We start from the raw sequence: 23,275 nt of genomic DNA, 5'->3' as shown, positions 1-23,275 counted from the left end.
TCAACCCCCCCCCCCCCCCACCGCTGGAATTCAGGCACCTGCCATCCGAAAAGGGGCCGGACACCTGAATAGGGGGTGACAGCGGCAGCCATAGATAGATTCATGCTATACATGAATAGAGGTCGACCGATATATCGGCCGGCCGATATATCGGCCGATATTTGCCGTTTTTTAAATAATCGGCATCGGCCGATTTGTGCTGATAAAAAGTTGATTTAGAACTACAGCTGGACTTTGAAATGACTTCTGTATAGAATGTCAAATATATAAAGGTGCATACAAAAATAGTGTTAAAACTCCAAATAACTAATTAGTTGCACGTGGCGCTATTACCTATGTACCTTTCAGTAGACGTGCCCTCACCTCCTCAGTGATCCTATCTCAGATCATAAATTGTGTGATCAATAACAAATTATACAAGTATTTATCACTCAGTGAATACCCAAATTTACATTTAGATTACATATACAGTGACAAATATAAATAAATGTGAATATAGTCCATCCACCAAACAATATTTGAAAATATCCAGATTACAGAAAGTCTTTCTATAAATGCGTGAAAAAAGTATCCAGTGTTCAGATTCCTTTTTACAAGTAACTCCTTCACCACACCATCCGTGATTTATGCTCCCCCCTTCGTGAAAACACTCACCGACTGCTAAGCCTTACACTCTCGTGTGAGGCTCAAGGGCTTTCAAAAAATCTCTCAAGATGAAATTCAGACCCCAGCACATCCGATTGGAGCTTCTCCACTTGCGCACTTCATTGTATATATATATACCTCAAGGAGAAATCACAGAGGGAGACCCCAATAGTGTAATACTGCAATCACTCTTTAATGTTTTAAAAAATCTCACTCCTTATGCACTCACATGAACTTAAAAAAGCAAAATCACTTCAAAAGAGTAAAAAGACTCGCTTCACAACTCCACTCCACAATACTATTCTGAATACGTAGGGGCATTGGTGGTCACGGCGGACTCATTAGATGCGGTACTGAATCGCTTAATCTCATGAATCCCATGATTAAGTCTGATATGACGAAACATGTCGGGGGCGTGGCTATCTGGTGAATATTGAGCTGACATACACGGAGCTGGGAAGGAGGCACAGGACTAAGAGGACTGAATCGTTTGACTTGAAGGCGCCCTTTTTCGAACAGACCTGCTGTGTGGGACCAGGCGGGACGCACGAGGAGGGGTGAGATTAAGCGATTCAGTACCGCATCTAATGAGTCCGCCGTGACCACCAATGCCCCTACGTATTCAGAATAGTACTGTGGAGTGAAGTTGTGAAGCGAGTCTTTTTACTCTTTTGAAGTGATTTTGCTTTTTTAAGTTCATGTGAGTGCATAAGGAGTGAGATTTTTTAAAACATTAAAGAGTGATTGCAGTATTACACTATTGGGGTCTCCCTCTGTGATTTCTCCTTGAGGTATATATATATACAATGAAGTGCGCAAGTGGAGAAGCTCCAATCGGATGTGCTGGGGTCTGAATTTCATCTTGAGAGATTTTTTGAAAGCCCTTGAGCCTCACACGAGAGTGTAAGGCTTAGCAGTCGGTGAGTGTTTTCACGAAGGGGGGAGCATAAATCACGGATGGTGTGGTGAAGGAGTTACTTGTAAAAAGGAATCTGAACACTGGATACTTTTTTCACGCATTTATAGAAAGACTTTCTGTAATCTGGATATTTTCAAATATTGTTTGGTGGATGGACTATATTCACATTTATTTATATTTGTCACTGTATATGTAATCTAAATGTAAATTTGGGTATTCACTGAGTGATAAATACTTGTATAATTTGTTATTGATCACACAATTTATGATCTGAGATAGGATCACTGAGGAGGTGAGGGCACGTCTACTGAAAGGTACATAGGTAATAGCGCCACGTGCAACTAATTAGTTATTTGGAGTTTTAACACTATTTTTGTATGCACCTTTATATATTTGACAGTCTATGGTAAGTGGCCGCTAAGGTATAAAACATTGGGTTATCCGTAGCGCTGTGACGATACACTAGGTAAAGGGTTTTGTGGAGTGTGTATCTTTAAAATAATAATTCTGTATAGAATGGTCTAAGTTGACTGAGTCGTCATAGCAACCCTTTCCTCCTCTCTGGGCAGGCTGCCAAGAAAAGAACAGAAAGATACAATGTTTACACTTGAATGAATTAAGTCATCTCTGTGTGTAGAAGTTCTCAGTTTAACCATTTAAAGACTAAATCTTTTCTGACACTTGTTGCTTACAAGTAAAAAATCCTGTATTTTCTGCCAGAAAATCACTTAGACCCCCCCAAAAATGATATATATTTTTTTAGCAGAGATCCTAGGGAATAAAATAGCGGTTGTTGCAATATTTTATGTCACACGACATTTGCACAGAGGTCTTTCAAATGCATTTTTTTGGGAAAAAAATACACCATTTAAAAAATAAAAATAAAATAAAAACAGTAAAGTTAGCCCATTTTTTTTTTTTTTTGTCCAAAAGTTTTGACTACCTGTTTTTATTTAATATATATATATATATTTTTTTTTTTTTTTTTTTTTTATCTAAATCATACATACAAGTAAACTGATTGGAGGTTTGTTTTGTTTAATAAATGTTTAAGTGTAAGAAATTTTCTGTATCACTTATGAAGGCCGCTTTCACACTGGAGCGGGCAGGCGTTGATGGTAAAACGCAAGTTTTAGCGGCTCTTTACCATCATTTTAGCGGTGCTATTTGGCTGCTAGTGGGGCACATATAACCCAGCTAGCGGCCAAGGAAGAGGTTAAATGCGCCCATGAAGCACCGCTGCCAAATCGCATTGCATGCGCTTCGGCAGTGGTGCCCATTCATATCAATGGGCAGGAGTGGTGGAGGAACGGTATACACCACTCCAAACGTGCTGCTTGCAGGACTTTTTTTTAAGATCCTGCCAGCGCATCGCCTCAGTGTGAAAGCACTCTGTCTTTCACACAGACTGCAGGGGAGCCATTTTACAGGCACTTTACAGGCGCTATTTTTAGCCCAAAAGCGCCTTAAAACGCCCCAGTGGGAAAGGTGTGTTAGATCAAGGGGGATTAAAAATAAATAAATAAATAAAATAAAATCGGCCTAACATATCGGCCCAAAAAAATCGGCATCATATATCGGCTATCGGCCGCCATGATTTCTAAATATCGGCATCGACCAGAGAAAAACCCATATCGGTCGACCTCTATACATGAATCTATCCATTAGTCATAGAGGGGTTGGCTGGAGAGGGGGCGCCGCCTGTGTGCCCTTAACCACTTGCCGACCGCCGCACGACGATATACGTCGGCAGAATGGCACGGGCAGGCATATTGGCGTATATATAAGTCCATGCCTGCCCGCGGGTGGGGGGCCCGATCGGGCCCCCCCCCGGTGCCTGCGGCGGTCGGCATTCGTTCGGGAGAGATCAGGGATGAGGGGACGGCCATTCATTCATGGCCACCCCCTCGCGATCGCTCTCGACGAATGGAAATCCCCCGTGACATCACTTCCTCTCCTGTAATGTAAACACAGGAGAGGAAGTGATGTATTCTCTCCTCCGTGTCGGTATTTTCCGTTCCGACACGGAGGAGAGCGGATCGGTGAGTTGCACCAACACTCTACACACACAGTAGAACATGCCAGGCACACTCACACCCCCCCTTTACCCCCCGATCACCCCCCCAATTACCCCTGCCCCCCAGTCACAGTGACACCAATGTCATTTTTTTTTTTTTTTTTTTTTTTTTTGCATTGGTGTCATTTGTGACTGTAATAACTGTTAGGGCAGTTAGAGTTAGCCCCCTTTAGTTCTAATGTACCCCCCTAACCCCCCCAATAAAGGTTTAACCCCGTGATCACCCCCCGTCGCCAGTGTCACTAAGGCTGGGTTCACATTGCAGCGGTTTATGAGAACGAATGTGATTCGCACCGCACTGCAGTGCAAATCACATCCGATCTCTGTGCGATTCGAGTTCAGCCATTCGCCGCACCCGCCGCACCCGCCACACCCGCCGCACCCGCCGCAAATTCGCACGGGACCCTTTTTTTGGCCCGCAGCAGAATCGGATCGCATGGGTGTTCACACCATGCGATCCGAGTTTGCAGATCGCACTGCGATATGCGAACTGATCTGGGGGTGTCAGTAACATTTCACTGACACTCCCAGCAGTTCGCATAGGGCAGTGTGAACTGCCGCCGGGAGGCATGCGATGCGGGAACCCGCCACGGATTCGCGGCGTTTCCGCATCGCTCCAGTGTGAACCCAGCCTAATAAGCGATCATTTTTCTGATCGCCGTATTAGTGTCACAGGTGACGCTAGTTAGGCAGGTAGGTATTTAGGTTCGCCGCAGCTTTTTATAGCGCCAGGGACCCCCATATACTACCGCATAAAGCCCCCTGATTGCCCCCTAGTTAACCCTTTCACCAGTGATCACCATATAACTGTTACAGGTGACGCTGGTTGGTTAGTTATTTTTTTATAGTTTCAGGGCACCCGCCATTTATTACCTAATAAAGGTTTAACCCCCTGATCACCCGGCGGGTGTCATTTGTGACTAATAACTGTTAGGGCAGTTAGGGTTAGCCCCCTTTAGTTCTAAGGTACCCCCCTAACCCCCCCAATAAAGGTTTAACCCCGTGATCACCCCCCGTCGCCAGTGTCACTAAGGCTGGGTTCAGATTGCAGCGGTTTGAGAACGGATGTGATTCGCACCGCACTGCAGTGCAAATCACATCCGATCTCTGTGCGATTCGAGTTCAGCCATTCGCCGCACCCGCCACACCCGCCGCACCCACCGCAAATTCGCACGGGACCCTTTTTTTGGCCCGCAGCAGAATCGGATCGCATGGGTGTTCACACCATGCGATCCGAGTTTTCAGATCGCACTGCGATATGCGAACTGATCTGGGGGTGTCAGTAACATTTCACTGACACTCCCAGCAGTTCGCATAGGGCAGTGTGAACTGCCGCCGGGAGGCATGCGATGCGGGAACCCGCCGCGCATTCGTGGCGTTCCCGCATCGCTCCAGTGTGAACCCAGCCTAATAAGCGATCGTTTTTCTGATCGCTGTATTAGTGTCACAGGTGACGCTAGTTAGGCAAGTAGGTATTTAGGTTCGCCGCAGCTTTTTATAGCGCCAGGGACCCCCATATACTACCGCATAAAGCCCCCTGATTGCCCCCTAGTTAACCCTTTCACCAGTGATCACCATATAACTGTTACAGGTGACGCTGGTTGGTTAGTTATTTTTTTATAGTTTCAGGGCACCCGCCATTTATTACCTAGTCTCACTAGTGTACCCCTAAATTTAGGGGTGTCTACTTTCCAAAATGGGGTCATTTGGGGGGGGTTTGTGCCATCTTGGCATTTTATGGCCTTCAAAACTGTAACGCCCTTAGAAAGCCTGAAGGCGGTGCTTGGTTTTCGGGGCCCCGTACGCGGCTAGGCTCCCAAAAAGTCCCACATATGTGGTATCCCCGTACTCAGGAGAAGCAGCAGAATTTATTTTGGGGTGTCATTTCACATATGCCCATGGCATGCGTGAGCAATATATCATTTAGTGACAACTTTGTGAAAAAAAAAAAAAAAAAAAAAGTTTGTAATTTTCCCGCAACTTGTGGCAAAATATAAAATATTCCATGGACTCAACATGCCTCTCAGCAAATAGCTTGGGGTGTCTACTTTCTAAAATGGGGTCATTTGTGGGGGTTTTGTGCCATCTTGGCATTTTATGGCCTTCAAAACTGTAATAGGTAGTGAGGAGTGAAGTCAAATATTTACGCCCTTAGAAAGCCTGAAGGCGGTGCTTGGTTTTCGGGGCCCCGTACGCGGCTAGGCTCCCAAAAAGTCCCACATATGTGGTATCCCCGTACTCAGGAGAAGCAGCAGAATTTATTTTGGGGTGTCATTTCACATATGCCCATGGCATGTGTGAGCAATATATCATTTAGTGACAACTTTGTGAAAAAAAAAAAAAAAAAAAAAAAGTTTGTAATTTTCCCGCAACTTGTGGCAAAATATAAAATATTCCATGAACTCAACATGCCTCTCAGCAAATAGCTTGGGGTGTCTACTTTCTAAAATGGGGTCATTTGTGGGGGTTTTGTGCCATCTTGGCATTTTATGGCCTTCAAAACTGTAATAGGTAGTGAGAAGTGAACTCAAAAATTTACGCCCTTAGAAAGCCTGAAGGCGGTGCTTGGTTTTCGGGGCCCCGTACGCGGCTAGGCTCCCAAAAAGTCCCACATATGTGGTATCCCCGTACTCAGGAGAAGCAGCAGAATTTATTTTGGGGTGTCATTTCACATACGCCCATAGCATGTGTGAGCAATATATCATTTAGTGACAACTTTGTGTAAAAAAAAAAAAAAAATTTTTTTTTTGTCATTATTCAATCGCTTGAGGCAAAAAAATAAAATATTCAATGGGCTCAACATGCCTCTTATCAATTTCCTTAGGGGGTCTACTTTCCAAAATGGGGTCATTTGGGGGGGTTTTGTACTGCCCTGCCATTTTAGCACCTCAAGAAATGAGATAGGCAGTCGTAAACTAAAAGCTGCGTAAATTCCAGAAAACGTACCTTAGTTTGTAGATGTGACAACTTTTGCGCAAACCAATAAATATACAATTATTGACTTTTTTTTTACCAAAGACATGTGGCTGAATACATTTTGGCCTAAATGTATGACTAAAATTGAGTTTATTGGATTTTTCTAATAACAAAAAGTAGAAAATATCATTTTTTTTCAAAATTTGCGGTCTTTTTACGTTTATATCGCAAAAAATAAAAATCGCAGAGGCAATCAAATACCATCAAAAGAAAGCTCTATTTGTGGGAAGAAAAGGACGCAAATTTTGTTTGGGTACAACATTGCATGACCGCGCAATTACCAGTTAAAGCAGCGCAGTGCCAAAGTGTAAAAAGACCTCTGGTCATTTACCAGCAAAATGGTCCGGTCTTAAAGTGGTTAATGGACGGGCCGCCCCTAGAACTGACTATAGAATAATTTTATTTACTAAGCTGGTGTGGCGAGCGGCCTTTTTGGGGATTTGCATCATCAGTCATTTAATTGTCTATATTTGGACTTATGCCCTGTACACACGGACGGACTTTGCGACGGAAAATGTGTGATCGGATCGTGTTGTCGGAAAATCCGATCGTGTGTTGGCTCCATCAGACTTTTTCAGTCGGAATTTCGGACACACAAAGTTTGAGAGCACAATCTAAAATTTTCCGACAACAAAATCCGATCTTTAAATTCCGATCGTGTGTAGACAATTCCGACAGACAAAGTGGCACGCATGCTCAGAATAAATTACGAGACAAAATCTATTGGCTACTGCCCTCTTTATATTCCCATTGTACGCGTTGTACGTCACTGCGTTCTGAGCGATCAGATTTTCCGACAACTTTGTGCGCCCGTGTGTATGCAAGACAAGTTTGGGCCAAAATACGTCGGAAAAAATCTGACGGATTTTGTCGTTGGAATGTCCGACCGTGTGTACAGGGCATTATAAGTGAAAATGTGGACAATTATGTCCTTGATGACACAGGGCACCCATAAATACAGGGTGTCCGAAGACTACTTCACTTGGTCACCGCAGGCCACCTAGAGAGTGGACTTGAGCATGTACAACCATGGAAGGTTTTAATAAAACTGGCAAGGACATTCCAAAGGCCTATTCATCAAACACAAGACAATTCAGATTTGTAAAAGTATGCTTCTTCCAGCAAATTTGCCTAATCTCCAAGCCGATAAATTTGCTAAAGAGATCCTGTCACTAGACCACACATTTCAACAGCAACAACCTTGCCATAAGATTTTACTGTATGTGCATTTAACATATTCATGATATGTTAAATGCACGTATTCACGTATGCATGATATATACCTGTAAATGCCTCCCTTGTGTAGATATCGAAAATTCAAGACTGCTGCTGGGAACCACCATCTAGCAGGCTCTGTCATTCAAGTAAAATATTTCCTACACTTCTCCCCAAGTTACTGCATAGAAGGTAGAAAAGCTGGGGGAGGGGTGGAGGAGCTGGGCCTGCATAGACAATGATTAGACACTCCCAGAAGAGGAGAGGGCTATAACATGCAAGGGGAAGATGCTTAGCTAAAGAATTGTCTCTTCCTGAAGTTGTCAGATTTGCTAGCAAGTTCAAAGGCACATTGCAAACCAAAAAGACATTGCTTATGGAAATGAAAAACACTGCAAGAAATTTTTTTTGTTTGTTTATGTGCTCTTACCTGCAGTTTTTTAAGATGGTGACAGGGTTTTTTTACGGAATCTCTCTAATGTGTGATCTATTTAAATAATACACTCACCCTTTATAATAAGACGTTCAGTTCTTCTCTCGATGGGTCTCTCCAGAGAGGGGTGATTCACCCTACAGATGTATTCTGCCCCCTGGTGGGCACTCAGTGTGGGCATGATGGTCAGACTGGCTGTACAGCTGTATGCGTTATCTCCTTTCCTGGGGGTTATTGTATTGCTAACCATGTTATCAGTTTCCTCACATATATCCTGATTCTTGCTTTTTCTCAGCCATGTCACAGTGATGGCGTCGGGGAAATACTTGGAGATATGACACTGCAGGGTGACTAGGGTGACATGGAATATATTGGGTGTCTGTATCTCTTCCATCACAGGGGTCCATGGGTATTCTAGAAAACAAAAAAAAGTGTATCATTAGGGTTCAGATTTAATCTCCCACATCTCCAAGAAGCAGTATATCAGTATATATAAATCTTGGCAGCTCGGGAAGTTGACTAGAAGCAATTATCCAGTTTTAGTCGACCTCCTAATTCTGACCTACACAAAGGGGGTTATTTATGAAAGGCAAATCCACTTTGCACTACAAGTGCACTTGGAAGTGCAGTCGCTGTAAATCTTGAGGGGTTGATCTGAAATGAGGGGAAGCTCTGCTGATTTTATCATCCAATCATGTGCAAGCTAAAATGCTGTTTTTTATTTTCCTTGCATGTCCCCCTCAGATCTACAGTGACTGCACTTCCAAGTGCACTTTCAGTGCAATTTCAAGTGCACTTTGCACTTGTAGTTTGCACTTGTCGTGCAAAGTGGATTTACCTTTAGTAAATAACCCCCATAGTCTTTACAAGTGGTCTGCTTTGTTTGTATAGTGGCACACATGAACACACATAGATGTACACTAAGTGCCTATAAATGCAACTATGATTCAAATGTTCAGATGTTAAAGCGGATGTGAACCCAACCAGGGTGACATTTGGTTTGCTTAACCACTTGCCGACCGCCGCACGACGATGTACGTCGACAGAATGGCACGGGCAGGCATAAGGGCTTACATGTACGTCCTTGCCGGCCCCCGCCCGGTGCCTGCGGCGGTCGGTATTCGTTCGGGAGCGATCCCGGACGAGGGGACGGCCATTCATTCATGGCCACCCCCTCGCGATCGCTCCCGACGAATGAAAATGTCCCGTGACATCACTTCCTCTCCTGTAATGTAAACACAGGAGAGGAAGTGATGTATTCTCTCCTCCGTGTCGGTATTTTTCGTTCCGGCACCGAGGAGAGAGCATCGGTGAGTTGCACAAGCACTACACTACACAGTAGAACATGCCAGGCACACTCACACCCCCCCTTTACCCCCCGATCACCCCCCCAATTACCCCTGCCCCCCCAGTCACAGTGACACCAATTGCTTTTTTTTTTTTTTTTTTGCATTGGTGTCATTTGTGACTGTAATAACTGTTAGGGCAGTTAGGGTTAGCCCCCTTTAGTTCTAAGGTACCCCCCTAACCCCCCCAATAAAGGTTTAACCCCAGTGTCACTAAGGCTGGGTTCACATTGCAGCGGTTTATGAGAACGGATGTGATTCGCACCGCACTGCAGTGCAAATCACATCCGATCTCTGTGCGATTCGAGTTCAGCCATACAGATAGTATGGCTGAATTCGTGTCGCACCCGCCGCACCCGCCGCAAACTCGCACGGGACCCTTTTTTTGGTCCGCAGCAGAATCGGATCGCATGGGTGTTCACACCATGCGATCCGAGTTTGCAGATCGCACTGCGATATGCGAACTGATCTGGGGGTGTCATTAACATTTCACTGACACTCCCAGCAGTTCGCATAGGGCAGTGTGAACTGCCGCCGGGAGGCATGTGATGCGGGAACCCGCCGCGCATTCGTGGCGTTCCCACATCGCTCCAGTGTGAACCCAGCCTAATAAGCGATCGTTTTTCTGATCACTGTATTAGTGTCACAGGTGACGCTAGTTAGGCAGGTAGGTATTTAGGTTCGCCGCAGCTTTTTATAGCGCCAGGGACCCCCATATACTACCGCATAAAGCCCCCTGATTGCCCCCTAGTTAACCCTTTCACCAGTGATCACCATATAACTGTTACAGGTGACGCTGGTTGGTTAGTTATTTTTTTTATAGTTTCAGGGCACCCGCCATTTATTACCTAGTCTCACTAGTGTACCCCTAAATTTAGGGGTGTCTACTTTCCAAAATGGGGTCATTTGGGGGGGGTTTGTGCTATCTTGGCATTTTATGGCCTTCAAAACTGTAACGCCCTTAGAAAGCCTGAAGGCGGTGCTTGGTTTTCGGGGCCCCGTACGCGGCTAGGCTCCCAAAAAGTCCCACATATGTGGTATCCCCGTACTCAGGAGAAGCAGCAGAATTTATTTTGGGGTGTCATTTCACATATGCCTATGGCATGCGTGAGCAATATATCATTTAGTGACAACTTTGTGAAAAAAAAAAAAAAAAAAGTTTGTCATTTTCCCGCAACTTGTGGCAAAATATAAAATATTCCATGGACTCAACATGCCTCTCAGCAAATAGCTTGGGGTGTCTACTTTCTAAAATGGGGTCATTTGTGGGGGTTTTGTGCCATCTTGGCATTTTATGGCCTTCAAAACTGTAATAGGTAGTGAGGAGTGAAGTAAAATATTTACGCCCTTAGAAAACCTGAAGGCGGTTCTTGGATTTCGGGGCCCCGTACATGGCTAGGCTCCCAAAAAGTCCCACATATGTGGTATCCCCGTACTCAGGAGAAGCAGCAGAATTTATTTTGGGGTGTCATTTCACATATGCCTATAGCATGTGTGAGCAATATATCATTTAGTGACAACTTTGTGAAAAAAAAATAAAAAAAAATTAAAGTTTGTAATTTTCCCGCAACTTGTGGCAAAATATAAAATATTCCATGGACTCAAAATGCCTCTCAGCAAATAGCTTGGGGTGTCTACTTTCTAAAATGGGGTCATTTGTGGGGGTTTTGTGCCATCTTTGTATTTTATGGCCTTCAAAACTGTAATAGGTAGTGAGAAGTGAAATCAAAAATTTACGCCCTTAGAAAGCCTGAAGGCGGTGCTTGGTTTTCGGGGCCCCGTACGCGGCTAGGCTCCCAAAAAGTCCCACATATGTGGTATCCCCGTACTCAGGAGAAGCAGCAGAATTTATTTTGGGGTGTCATTTCACATATGCCTATAGCATGTGTGAGCAATATATCATTTAGTGACAACTTTGTGAAAAAAAAATAAAAAAAAATTAAAGTTTGTAATTTTCCCGCAACTTGTGGCAAAATATTAAATATTCCATGGACTCAAAATGCCTCTCAGCAAATAGCTTGGGGTGTCTACTTTCTAAAATGGGGTCATTTGTGGGGGTTTTGTGCCATCTTTGCATTTTATGGCCTTCAAAACTGTAATAGGTAGTGAGAAGTGAAATCAAAAATTTACGCCCTTAGAAAGCCTGAAGGCGGTGCTTGGTTTTCGGGGCCCCGTACGCGGCTAGGCTCCCAAAAAGTCCCACATATGTGGTATCCCCGTACTCAGGAGAAGCAGCAGAATTTATTTTGGGGTGTCATTTCACATATGCCCATAGCATGTGTGAGCAATATATCATTTAGTGACAACTTTGTGTAAAAAAAAAAAAAAAATTATTTTTTGTCATTATTCAATCGCTTGAGGCAAAAAAATAAAATATTCAATGGGCTCAACATGCCTCTTATCAATTTCCTTAGGGGGTCTACTTTCCAAAATGGGGTCATTTGGGGGGGGGGTTTTGTACTGCCCTGCCATTTTAGCACCTCAAGAAATGAGATAGGCAGTCGTAAACTAAAAGCTGCGTAAATTCCAGAAAACGTACCTTAGTTTGTAGATGTGACAACTTTTGCGCAAACCAATAAATATACAATTATTGACTTTTTTTTTACCAAAGACATGTGGCTGAATACATTTTGGCCTAAATGTATGACTAAAATTGAGTTTATTGGATTTTTCTAATAACAAAAAGTAGAAAATATCATTTTTTTTCAAAATTTGCGGTCTTTTTACGTTTATATCGCAAAAAATAAAAATCGCAGAGGCAATCAAATACCATCAAAAGAAAGCTCTATTTGTGGGAAGAAAAGGACGCAAATGTTGTTTGGGTACAACATTGCATGACCGCGCAATTACCAGTTAAAGCAGCGCAGTGCCAAATTGTAAAAAGACCTCTGGTCATTTACCAGCAAAATGGTCCGGTCTGAAGGTGGTTAAGCACCGTAAGGGGGAGAAAAATGGAAGCGCCACCTCAGTGTAGAGATTAAAGTGTAAGTAAATCCTCCTATCGTCTTCAGCCAAGGAAGCTGCCATCATTCCCTCTGTTTAATCTACAACTGTCATGATGCTGCACATGTGATCAGTTATGACACCAGCCATTCGATGATTTGACAGTTTAGTTGAGAGCACAACCAATGGGAGTGTTACATTTCCAGCATGTGCCGGAAATGAAACTGTTTTATGGATGGGTTTACTTCCGCTTTAAAACATGCTTTATTAGCACAGGGATAAAGAACTCTTATGCCGTGTACACACGACCGGACTTTCCGGCAGACTAGGTCCGACAGTCTTCCCGACAGACTTTCAGCGGAGTTCCGACAGACTTTCTGAACAAACGGACTTGGCCACACACGAACGGACTAAGTCCGTTTGTAAAGGCCGTTAGTTTTGAACGTGATGACGTAAGATGGGACTAAAAAAGGAAGTTCAATAGCCAGTAGCCAATAGCTTCCCTTGCGTCGTATTTGGTCCATCGGACTAGCATACAGACGAATGGTTTTCCCGATAGAAATTAAGTTCCTTCGGACAGATTTGATGTTCTATTTCTAGGTCCACCAGAATTTTTAAATGAAAAACGATCGGATTAGCCCACACACGATCGGATTGTCTGACGGTCTGATTCTGTTGGACCTAGTGGCTGGGAAGTCCAGTCGTGTGTACGCGGCATTACAGGATAAAAAATGTTTCAGGTTCATCAAGACCAAGGGTGATGGAGGCGTCAAGCCTCAGCATCCTTGCGGGTTCCCTGTAATTTCCCAGGCTGTGTGTAGATGGATGGATGGTCCTCCATGCGCCCTGTGGCCACCAGGAAGCAGGAACCAGAACCAGCATGGAACGTGGCCGGGATGCGGCTAGAAATGACATCACCGGAACGGGAGACGGCCGGGCTACGCAAGCAGAGAATAGACTACGTGCTTGTGCTCCAGCTCCTTCTACAGGCCTCTAGAAGGCCCCATCACCCTTGGTCTTGATGAGCCTGAAACATTTTTTATACTGGAAGTGTTCTTTATCCCTGTGCTAATATAGCATTTTTTAATATCTACACTGAGGTGGCGCTTCCCCTTTATCCTCCTTGTTTTAACACAAAAGTTTCAGCTAGCAATGCTTTGTAAAGAAAAAGCAATCCTGGGGGCTAATTAGCTGATGGATTGCTTATACAATTGGCGGAAGGGGTCCCCCCCATCCCCCCGCCCTCCGGTGCCTCTCTGGTGCCTCTCCAGCTCACCCATTCCTGCAGGGAGCCTGGCATCCGATCCAGCGGTAGCACCTGCTTACAATAAAGATGATTAAAGACTGGATTGTCTCTTATCACCTCCATTGACCAGGACAGTGGTCTTCAAACTGTGGCCCATGGGTTGGATGTGGCCCTTTTTTTGCTCTCATCTGGCTCTTGTGGCACTATTCCACCAACTGACACTAGTGATGGGGCATCATTTCCCCTACTCTTCCCATTGATACCAACAATGGGACCCTACACCTTTCATTAAACCAATGATGTGGTACTGATGCCAGAGCACTTTCTACTCCCACTGGGCACAGTCCAGCCCCCTTAAGGCCTGAAGGACAGTAAACTGGCCATTTGCTTAGAAAGTTTGGAGACCCGTGGTGTAGGAGACCAGAAATGACAAGCCTTTTCCTCACTTGTAATCACATGAGATCAATGGATTTTTTTTAGTCTTATGCTTTCAAGGCTTTTTGCATCACACATGTGAGGTATCACTGTGAATATTATAGCGAGAGCAATAATTCTAGTGCTAGACCTCCTTTGCAACTCTAAACTGGTAACCTGTAAAAATGGTTGCCTATGTAGATTTTTAAATATCATAGTTGTCACCATTCCACGAGCATGCGCAGTATTAAAGTGTGATATGTTTGTTATCTATTTACTTGGCATAACATCATCTTTTATAGTCCACCAAAAAATTGGGTTATATATTAGGTTTTTTGCATTAAAATTCAATCTATTTTGTCCAAATAAGTCGCTTTTAAAAACCGCTGTGCAAATACCGTGTGACATATGAAATTGCAAAGGTCACCATTTTATTCTCTATGGCTTCTACTTAAAAAATATACAGTGTATATAATGTTTGGGGGTTCTAAGTAAATTTCCAGCAAAAAAATGCTAATTTTTTAATGTGAACAAAGTGTCAGAAAAGGCCTGGTCTAGAAGGGGATATACGACGTTCAGCTGATACAGAACGGATAAATATTTGAATGCCCGAACAGCCAAGGTTTGGACCAAACCTTAAGCTCATCTTTACCAATGACTTTTCTTTTCCATAGTCTAAAGATGAGGGTTGCACAATATGACTTTAAAGTCTAGTTAAGAGTTTCAGCGGCGGGTATACTGTAGGTGCCTAATGGTAACCATATCCTGCCTGAGCATCCAGAATTGTGTATGTAGGCGCTTTAATCTTTTCTGCCACATCCACCACAGAAGAATTAGATGCTATTATTTGTTTGATATATTTATCACAGGGCTGTAGATTGCTTGGTATTTTATATTACTGTCTATTGACTAAACAGGAAGCTCCCTCTTAGCCCTTGTACACACGTTTGGAGATTCCGACAACCAAATCCGTTGGATTTTGTCCGAAACTGTTGTGTACACACGGCCGGACAAAGTTGTCGGAAAATCCGACGTGACCACGTTATTTTGTTACGACGGGACTACGTTCACGCTAGTAGTCAATAGCTTTGGTGTAGGAATTTGATCTGAGCATGCGTGGCACTTTGTTCGATCGGAATTCTCTACACATGATCTGAGTATGTCCGATCGGAGCATTTTGTTTGAAAATTTTACCAACAAGTTGGAAAACTTGGTCCGTTGGATACTCCGATGGAAACAGTCTGATGTACACCACACACAGTGGGAATATTCGACAAAACGGTCCGATCGGACACATTCCGTCGGAATGTCCAACCGTGTGTACAAGGGCTAAGAGCACTTGTGATTTTCAAATGGATTCTAGCTGATGGGTCTAAATGTTTGATGACAAACAACCTCATGTAGCTCACCTGGGTCTCTGATAGATAGATCCTTATACCTCAGTGTGTCTAGAGATTCATGTTCCCAGCTCACTCGTACTCTGAATTCTGGATCCTTCAGGAGCTCCTCAGGAACTCTCACCTCACTGCAGACACTATAGGTCCCATCAAAATTATTGGTGAATGTCTCTGTGGATGATAAGGTTTGTTGAGGCTCCCCAACTCCACGTGTCCACCCAAGTGTGATATTTCTGGGATAAAATTTCTCTAGAGTGACCAAATACTTCAACTCCCCTGAGACAATCAGACTTTGTGATACTGGCTGTAAGAGTTGAGGCTTGGCTGAAAAGTAATAAATACAAACATATAAAGTATGAGTAATTATTAGTGACATGAAGAATGCAAAATACCTATAACTTTGATTTTGTGCTATAAAAGTAAATCAAACAACAAAAGGTAGTCATTTCATAACTGAATAAAGTCTAATGTTGAGTAGAGAATGTTTTCTGTAGCCATTTGAGAACTGAAAAAGTGTCTTGCAGTAGCTACAAAATGCCTTTAGCATTACAGAACACATCCAGTTGAATGGGGCCACTTACTACTAGATATACTATACTGTAGTATATCTACCTGGCAGACACCCTGACTGGTTTTCATCTAAACTGCCCTGAGTGTGGTTCGAGCAGAGTTCAGTGAACTTCAGAGGGGTTTGGATGCCAAACCTGAACCCTATTGAAATCAATGGGGGCTGTCTTTCAAATGAAACAATTCTATTTTCTCTGATAATAGGCAAGGAGGTGTTAAATAGCTTAGAACCTACCCTGGGGACTTATACCAATGCAAAAAAAAGGTTCCCCCAGGAAATCCATACTGGACCCTTAATCACGCAAATTGGTTGGCTGGGAAAGGGGGTGGACAAGTGTGCAGCACCCTTAATGTACCATACCAGGCCACATGCCCCCAACACTGCAGGGTGCCTTGCTAGGGGGAACTTCTTCTCCACCAAAGCACCTTGTCCTCATGTCGATGAGGACAAAGGCCTCCTTCCCACAAACCTTGCCCAGTGGATGTGGGGGTCTGCGAGCAGGGGCTTATCGGAATCTGGAAGCCCCTTTTAATAATAAGGGGCACCCAGATACCGCCATTTCAAGTGAATGAGTACCCCATGATAAAAGAAGTTCCAGCAACCTACATCCCAGTAGCTGCCTACGAGAGTTGGGCAGCCTCAACCTGAACATTGCCTGCTGCTAAATCTATCGACACCATCAGGAGCTATGGTAAAGACAGGATGGCGCCTTAGACTCTGCACCTAAGCCCCTTGTACACACGGTCAGAGATTCCGACGGAATGTGTCCGATCGGACCGTTTTGTCTTATAATCCTACTCTGTGTGGTCTCCATCGGACTGTTTCCGTCAAAGTATCTGACGGACCAAATTTTCCAACTTATCGGTAAAATTTTCCAACAACATGATCCGATCAGACTTTGTCCGATCATGTGTAGAGAATTCCGATCGAACAAAATGCCACGCATGCTCAGATCAAATTCCTACACCAAAGCTATTGGCTACTAGCGTGAACGTAGCCCCGTTGTAACCAAATAACATCATCACGTTCTGAACGATCTGAGTTTTCGACAACTTTGTCCGACCGTGTGTATGCAACAGTTTCGGACAAAATCCGTCGTAAAAAATCAGACGGATTTGGTTGTCGGAATGTCCGACCGTGTGTACGAGGGCTACGGGATTTCACTTCTGCTGTCATGCAGGCACATTGGGTTCTTTCGACTTGTGCCTTTGGGCTCTTTTACACTGGTAGTGCTCTTCAGAGATAGGAGGTGAGGAAGCGTCATATCACCTCCTCACTGCCTAATTTACCACTATAATTGCTACAATGCCGCAATTGCATGCGATGCACACGGTTTTGGCGCAGCCCCATTGAATTCAATGGGCAAGTTTGGCAAGCAGTGCCGCTTTTCACACTCTGCAGCCCAAAAAAAATGCAAATTAAAAATACCGGAGCCACAAAGCAAAGTATTGTGGCTGCAGCACAAAAACAGCCCTCTTTGGCTGTTATTTTACAGTTGGGATGGACGGCCAGGTGAGGGTAAAACCATGGATGATCCGCCCATTTTTGAAGCCGCCCACCTGAAAGATCTTCAAGAATCCAGCCCATCCCAGACTCCTCATCGCCACCTGTGTCTGCTCCGTGGTCATGCATACCCCCTATGATGGCAATGTTTACCCTCATGGAGATGCACAAGCGATCTGTGTCACCTGGGATGCAGCGGCTTCACAGACACAGTCGCTGCTCCTAATATAACATTGTGATGAGAGCCAACCCTACTGAAAGAACATAGTGATTACTGCTAGTGGCTATAGCCACTTGCAAAAATTGCATGTTAAAAATTGAACCTGCTGGCTGTACCCAGGTCAATTAATGGATCGACTTGGGTACAATCAGCCTACCCATAGATAGATTGAATCTCAGTTGGTCCCTGCTGAGCTGGCTGAGATTCAAACCATCTATGGTCTGCTTAAATCTCTCCTTCAGTACACTAAATGTAATTCCTGACTCTACTCCATTAAAAAGGACAGGGCATTGGTGATTGGATGCTAATTATCTTGTTTTAAAACTATTCCACCATTAATGTCCAACAGTGTACAAAAGCCATGGATGTATTAATAGGCACGCCTCACCATAAATAGCTCTGCAGTGAAATGTTTTCTCTTTCTTCTTTTCCCCACAGCTATATCTACAGATGAAGGTCACATCTTTGTGTTGGACCACACTGGGTCTGAACTTCAGTGAAGATGTGTAGTTTGGTCCGTCTCTGCATGATATGACCCCATACTGTGTGTCCATCTGTCTCTCCTCTTCCTCCTTATATCCTCCATGGGACTCTGGGATCTCATAGACTTGTCCTCCTCTCTTCTCCAGCCAAGTCACACTCGTGTTCTCTGGGCAATTGGCAGATCTACAGTATAGAGATGTTTCTTCTCCAGCTATCAGCTTGGTAGGACCTTCAATGTCCAATAATGTGAAAGTTTCCATATCTGAAAATGCATTGACTACAAATGCTCTCAGTTAATATCTCCAGATCGAGAACACATCAGCTCTTATCATGCTTTCAAGCTTTACAATTGTGCACAAAATTACACATAACAAGCAAGGCTGTAAGCACATGCAAGATGACTTACACTTTAGGGACCAATTATTGTTATGATAAGTAAACTTGGCCATCACCTAGTCATGTCTGCCCCACATCTCTGCATTCTAATGTTGCAAATGTCATTCTTATTATGCACCATTTTTCAAAAATTCTCAAACAAACTGCAATGAAATATATGTAGCACCCTCCCAGATAGGTGCTAGGTTGGGTAAATTTAGTTCTTGGCTCACCGTAGTCAATTGAGCTGTGTGCGATTATTCTGGTCTTTTGTGGATTTCACTGGCTGCAGCGTTTACTGCTTTCCCCTGTCTGAAAGGAAACCTTCTGGAAGAGTCAATTCAGTAGCTGCATATTTATGCAGCCATGGCCAATCTTTGGGGAGATGTGCCCAGGTGGTGGCTGAGAGTGTATAAAAATAAACTTGGGCCTGGAGCTAAAAAGTATTTTCCTACGAGAAGGAGATCAAGTTGTTTAGAGTCTACTCCTACTCATTTACCAACAAAATAGCCAAAAACTGGCCATTGTTTTTTATTTACTTTGGCTATTTTTTGTGGATGAGTAGGCTTTGAACCTTATACTCATTCACATGGGGGGGGGGGGGGGGCAGGATCTGGGGACCCTTTAGTTAAAGGGAGATTCTAAATTACAATAAGTCACATCCAGGGGTCAAGTCCTGGGGAAAAAAGTGTGGGAACTCCCACCCAAGATCCACTCCCCCATCAAAAAAATAAAAAATGACACTTCAGACTGCTTAGGGAGATAGTGATGTGTTCCTGCTTAGGAGATGTATGTTAGCTTGGGGGGCTGCAAACTCTGCAGGGCTCCAACACTCGCTGCTATTCCAACCCTTCACATATTTGCACATAAACTTCCCTCCTGGCATTAAACTTTGCCTGGTATTGTCCTCAGCTTACCACCCCAAACTGATGTTCCTCCCTCAACTCACCTCTCTCCCTACATGTTCTGTGAGCAGAATAGCTGTGCTCCTCCTCTGGGTTCTCTGATCATATGGCACTGAAGATAGAGGAGGGGGGGATTCAGCAGGACACACAGAGCAAGTATGCAAGAGACTGGGGGGGGGGGGGGATGAGGAGACATAAAATCAGGAGGGGCCAGTGGGGAGGAGCGCATCACAAGAGGTCTGACTAAATACAATCTCCCACTTGAGCACGGGAGGACCTCATTTCCCTCCTGGGAAATTAGGTCTGCGCTGCAGCCATCTTTCGGCTATAGTGCGGACAGGAAGTGGTTAAAGAACAATTTGCCTTTGGCAGCATTACACATTCAATAAGGACATTATACATTATATTGATATATTTTTCATACCTGAAAGTTCAGTAATTTACAGAGTTTTAACAAGTATTACCTTTTCTTCTGTATTTTCGCATCCACAAAAAAATTCCGATTCCAACTATGATTATCAAAGCCAGAACAATACAGACCATGATGACCACAGTGACCACATTAGATGATGTTTCTATATCTGTAAAATAAGATATTGATTAAAGGAAAGAGTCTTCTTAACTGACTTAACACATCCTCCATATAGGGGATTACATGACTTGGATGGGGCAGGAACACCAGAGAACAACCCCCCCCCCACTGGTGAACTACCCAATATCCTACCTAAACACTAATACACCAGGGTTACCTTTGGAATATTTTGACCCCAGCTTTAATTAAAGAAGGGGTCCTGCGCGGTCCTCCCCTTCGTCATCACATGCCTGATGAAGGGGTCCTGCGCGGCTCTGAAACGCTGCACTTTCTTTTGTGATGTGATTCTTTCCAGTAAACCTTTTGGACGAAAAATTGTCGATCCATGGTGTGCTGGCGAATATGTACTTCCCTTGGCTCCTCCGATCGCTACTGCTCCTGGGAGATATGTCATCATTTCCCAGGAGTCAGTGGGCAGCACCGAGGGCTAGGTTGCCATAACAACGGGGTGGGCACTTCCAATGACGCCGCCCGTTGTGATGGCAACCTGTACTGCACCGGTACGTGCTGTTACTGCGCATGCGCAAGAACGGGCGGTGCATGCTGGGAATACAGCAGCGCCGTATCCTGGAAGAATATGCTTGTGGGCTTCTCCTGCCCACAAGCAAGATGGGAGTCCACAAGAAGGAAAAATCTAAGGTATTTTTTTAAGATAAATATATAATAAAAGCAGCATTAATGACAAGAATAAGAATAGCTTAATATGCATTATGCAAGATTAAGTAGTAATTAAAAAAAAATAATCAAAGATGTGGGTGGAACTCCGCTTTAATTAAAGCTGATTATTGTAAGTGATGCATTTGCAGGACAACTTGATCTTTTGAAAAGCAACAGGAATGCCAGCTAGATCATGAGATGATAATAGAAGAAAGTCTGAGAAAGAATTGGCAAGCCGCAATATAATAAATGTTTGCTTTTGGGTTAAATACTGGTAACATTTTTAAAAATGTTTGAAACAAGGAGTGGATGATTATTTATACCTTCATAGATGAGCTGGAAGTCCTTCTGCAGAGGTTCTTGTAGAGAGTCATGTTGGACTTTACAGGAGAAGGTCTGGTTCAGGTCATCATTGGTTGGTGTGATTGTCATGGTGCTGTTCGCCTGGTACGCTCCATCGTTATACATTTGTGGTTTTCCCATTAACTGATTTCCCAGGACCTTGCCCTTTCTGTACCAAGTAATCCAGATATCCGGAGGAAAGAATCCTGTGGCCTTACAGGTCAAGGTGTTCTCTGTATTTCTGTGGACCTTCGTACTAAGTATTGATAATAGAGGTCTGGCTGTGGGGAACATAGATACAGATCATGAAGTGGTATATATTCATTATATTTATGTAGCCCTCTGTTGGGGGGTTATGAAAAATGCCCCCCCCCCCCCAACAGGATATTGCACTAAACCTGTAGGTAAATAAGAGAACCAGAGTCTTAGCCCCTGTACACATGGTCGGAGATTTCCACAACCAACTCCGTCGGATTTTGCCCGTCGGATTTTGTCCGTCGGATCTTGTCCGAAACTGTTGCATACACACGGTCGGACAAAGTTGGCGAAAAATTGGATCTTTCAGAACGTGATGATGTAATTTCGTTACGATGGGACTACATTCAGGCTAGTAGCCAATAGCTTTGATGTAGGAATTTGATCTGAGCATGCGTGGCACTTGGTCCGATCAAAATTCTCTACACATGATCGGAGTATGTCCGATCGGCCCAGTTGGTCGGGAAATATTTCCAACATGTTGGAAAATTGGGTCCGACGGATATTCCGACAGAATCAGTCCAATGCATACCACACACAGTCGGATTATCTGACGACACGGTCTGATAGGACACATTCCGACGGATTCTCCGACCGTGTGTACAAGGGCTTAGAAGAGTGGGTTTGAAAGTAACTTTGGCAGTGCCTCAGGACAGGGCCTCTGTGAATAGAGGGGGTTCCCTTTCTGGAAAATTAATAAGTAATTCAATCAAATAATTCCTGCAACCAGTATATAACATTAATCATAAGCACATAGATGCATATAAGCATAGAAATAATACAAGCTTTATATATGAAGAGATTAATAGTAGTACATGCATCCAATGCACGAAAGAGTTTTATTATCAAAAGGCTCGATAGGAGTCCTGGTGGAATTGTGCACATATACCTGGGTATCTATACAGTTCTTATCAATAGAGATACCTCTAGATTAGGGATCCTCAAACTGCGGCCCTCCAGCTGTTGCCAAACTACACATCCCATGAGGCATTGTAAAACTCTGACATTCACAGACATGACTCGGCATGATGGGAATTGTAGTTCCTGAACAACTGGAGGGCCATGGTTTGAAGACCCATGCTCTAGATGAATGTTGCCGCAAAGTTCATTTAGAGGGGCCCTTGAGGATGATAGGGCATCTGTCTTTCTGTTGGTGACTTGAAGACAAGATCAGCAATCACAGGGGTAGCCTCCAACTTTTGTCCGACCAGCCTGGAATGGTCCCTTTCACCGGCAAGAACTGTGGTATGGCACTGGAACTCAAAGTTAGCCTATCTATTCTGTGCTTTCGTCCCTCCCTAGTAGTTTATAATAGTCTCTTCTGGCTTGGGGATTAGCAGCATGGACAAGACGTGGCTGATGCCACATATACAATATCGGACTTTTCGACGGACTAGGTCCGGCGGACTATCCAACGGACTTTGCAGCAGAGGTCCGCCGGACTTTCAAACGAACGGACACAAACTATCTCTCCAAAAGTTCAACGGATTCTAACGTGATGATATACGACTGGACTAGAATAAGGAAGTTCATAGCTAGTAGCCAATAGCTGCCCTAGTGTCAGTTTTCGGCCATCGGACTAGCACACAGACGAGTGGATTTTTCAACCGGACTCGAGTCCATTGGAAAGATTTGAAACATGTTTTATTTCTAGGTCCGTCTGACTTTTGGGAAAGAAAAGTCTGCTGGAGCCCACACACGATCGAATTGTTCGACGTATTCCGATCCACTGGACCTAGTCCGTCAAAGTCAGATTGTGTGTAC

The 23,275-nt window shown here is 44.0% G+C and overlaps 1 protein-coding gene across 3 annotated transcripts in view; it reads right to left on the bottom strand.

The window, feature by feature from the left end:
* LOC143923715 (uncharacterized) overlaps positions 1–23,275 on the bottom strand; it is a 46,173-nt gene that overhangs the window by 17,451 nt on the left and 5,447 nt on the right. The window contains exons 3-7 of one of the 3 annotated variants that reach the window (XM_077447522.1): positions 21,238–21,537; positions 20,130–20,246; positions 18,291–18,662; positions 15,624–15,935; positions 8,341–8,679 (exon numbers count right to left, since the gene is read on the bottom strand). In XM_077447522.1, coding sequence (XP_077303648.1) covers positions 8,341–8,679; positions 15,624–15,935; positions 18,291–18,662; positions 20,130–20,246; positions 21,238–21,537 — 1,440 coding nt within the window. The remainder of the gene's footprint in view (positions 1–8,340; positions 8,680–15,623; positions 15,936–18,290; positions 18,663–20,129; positions 20,247–21,237; positions 21,538–23,275) is intronic. The other 2 variants (XM_077447523.1, XM_077447524.1) reach the window with 2 other exon arrangements.

This window comes from Lithobates pipiens, unplaced genomic scaffold, assembly GCF_037356315.1.
Source record: "Lithobates pipiens isolate NorthernLeopardFrog02 unplaced genomic scaffold, aLitPip1_a1.2 Scaffold_22, whole genome shotgun sequence".
Taxonomy (NCBI): Eukaryota; Metazoa; Chordata; class Amphibia; order Anura; family Ranidae; genus Lithobates; species Lithobates pipiens.
The sequence above is the reverse complement of the archived record's forward strand: the minus strand, read 5'-3'. Positions and strand labels throughout refer to the sequence as shown.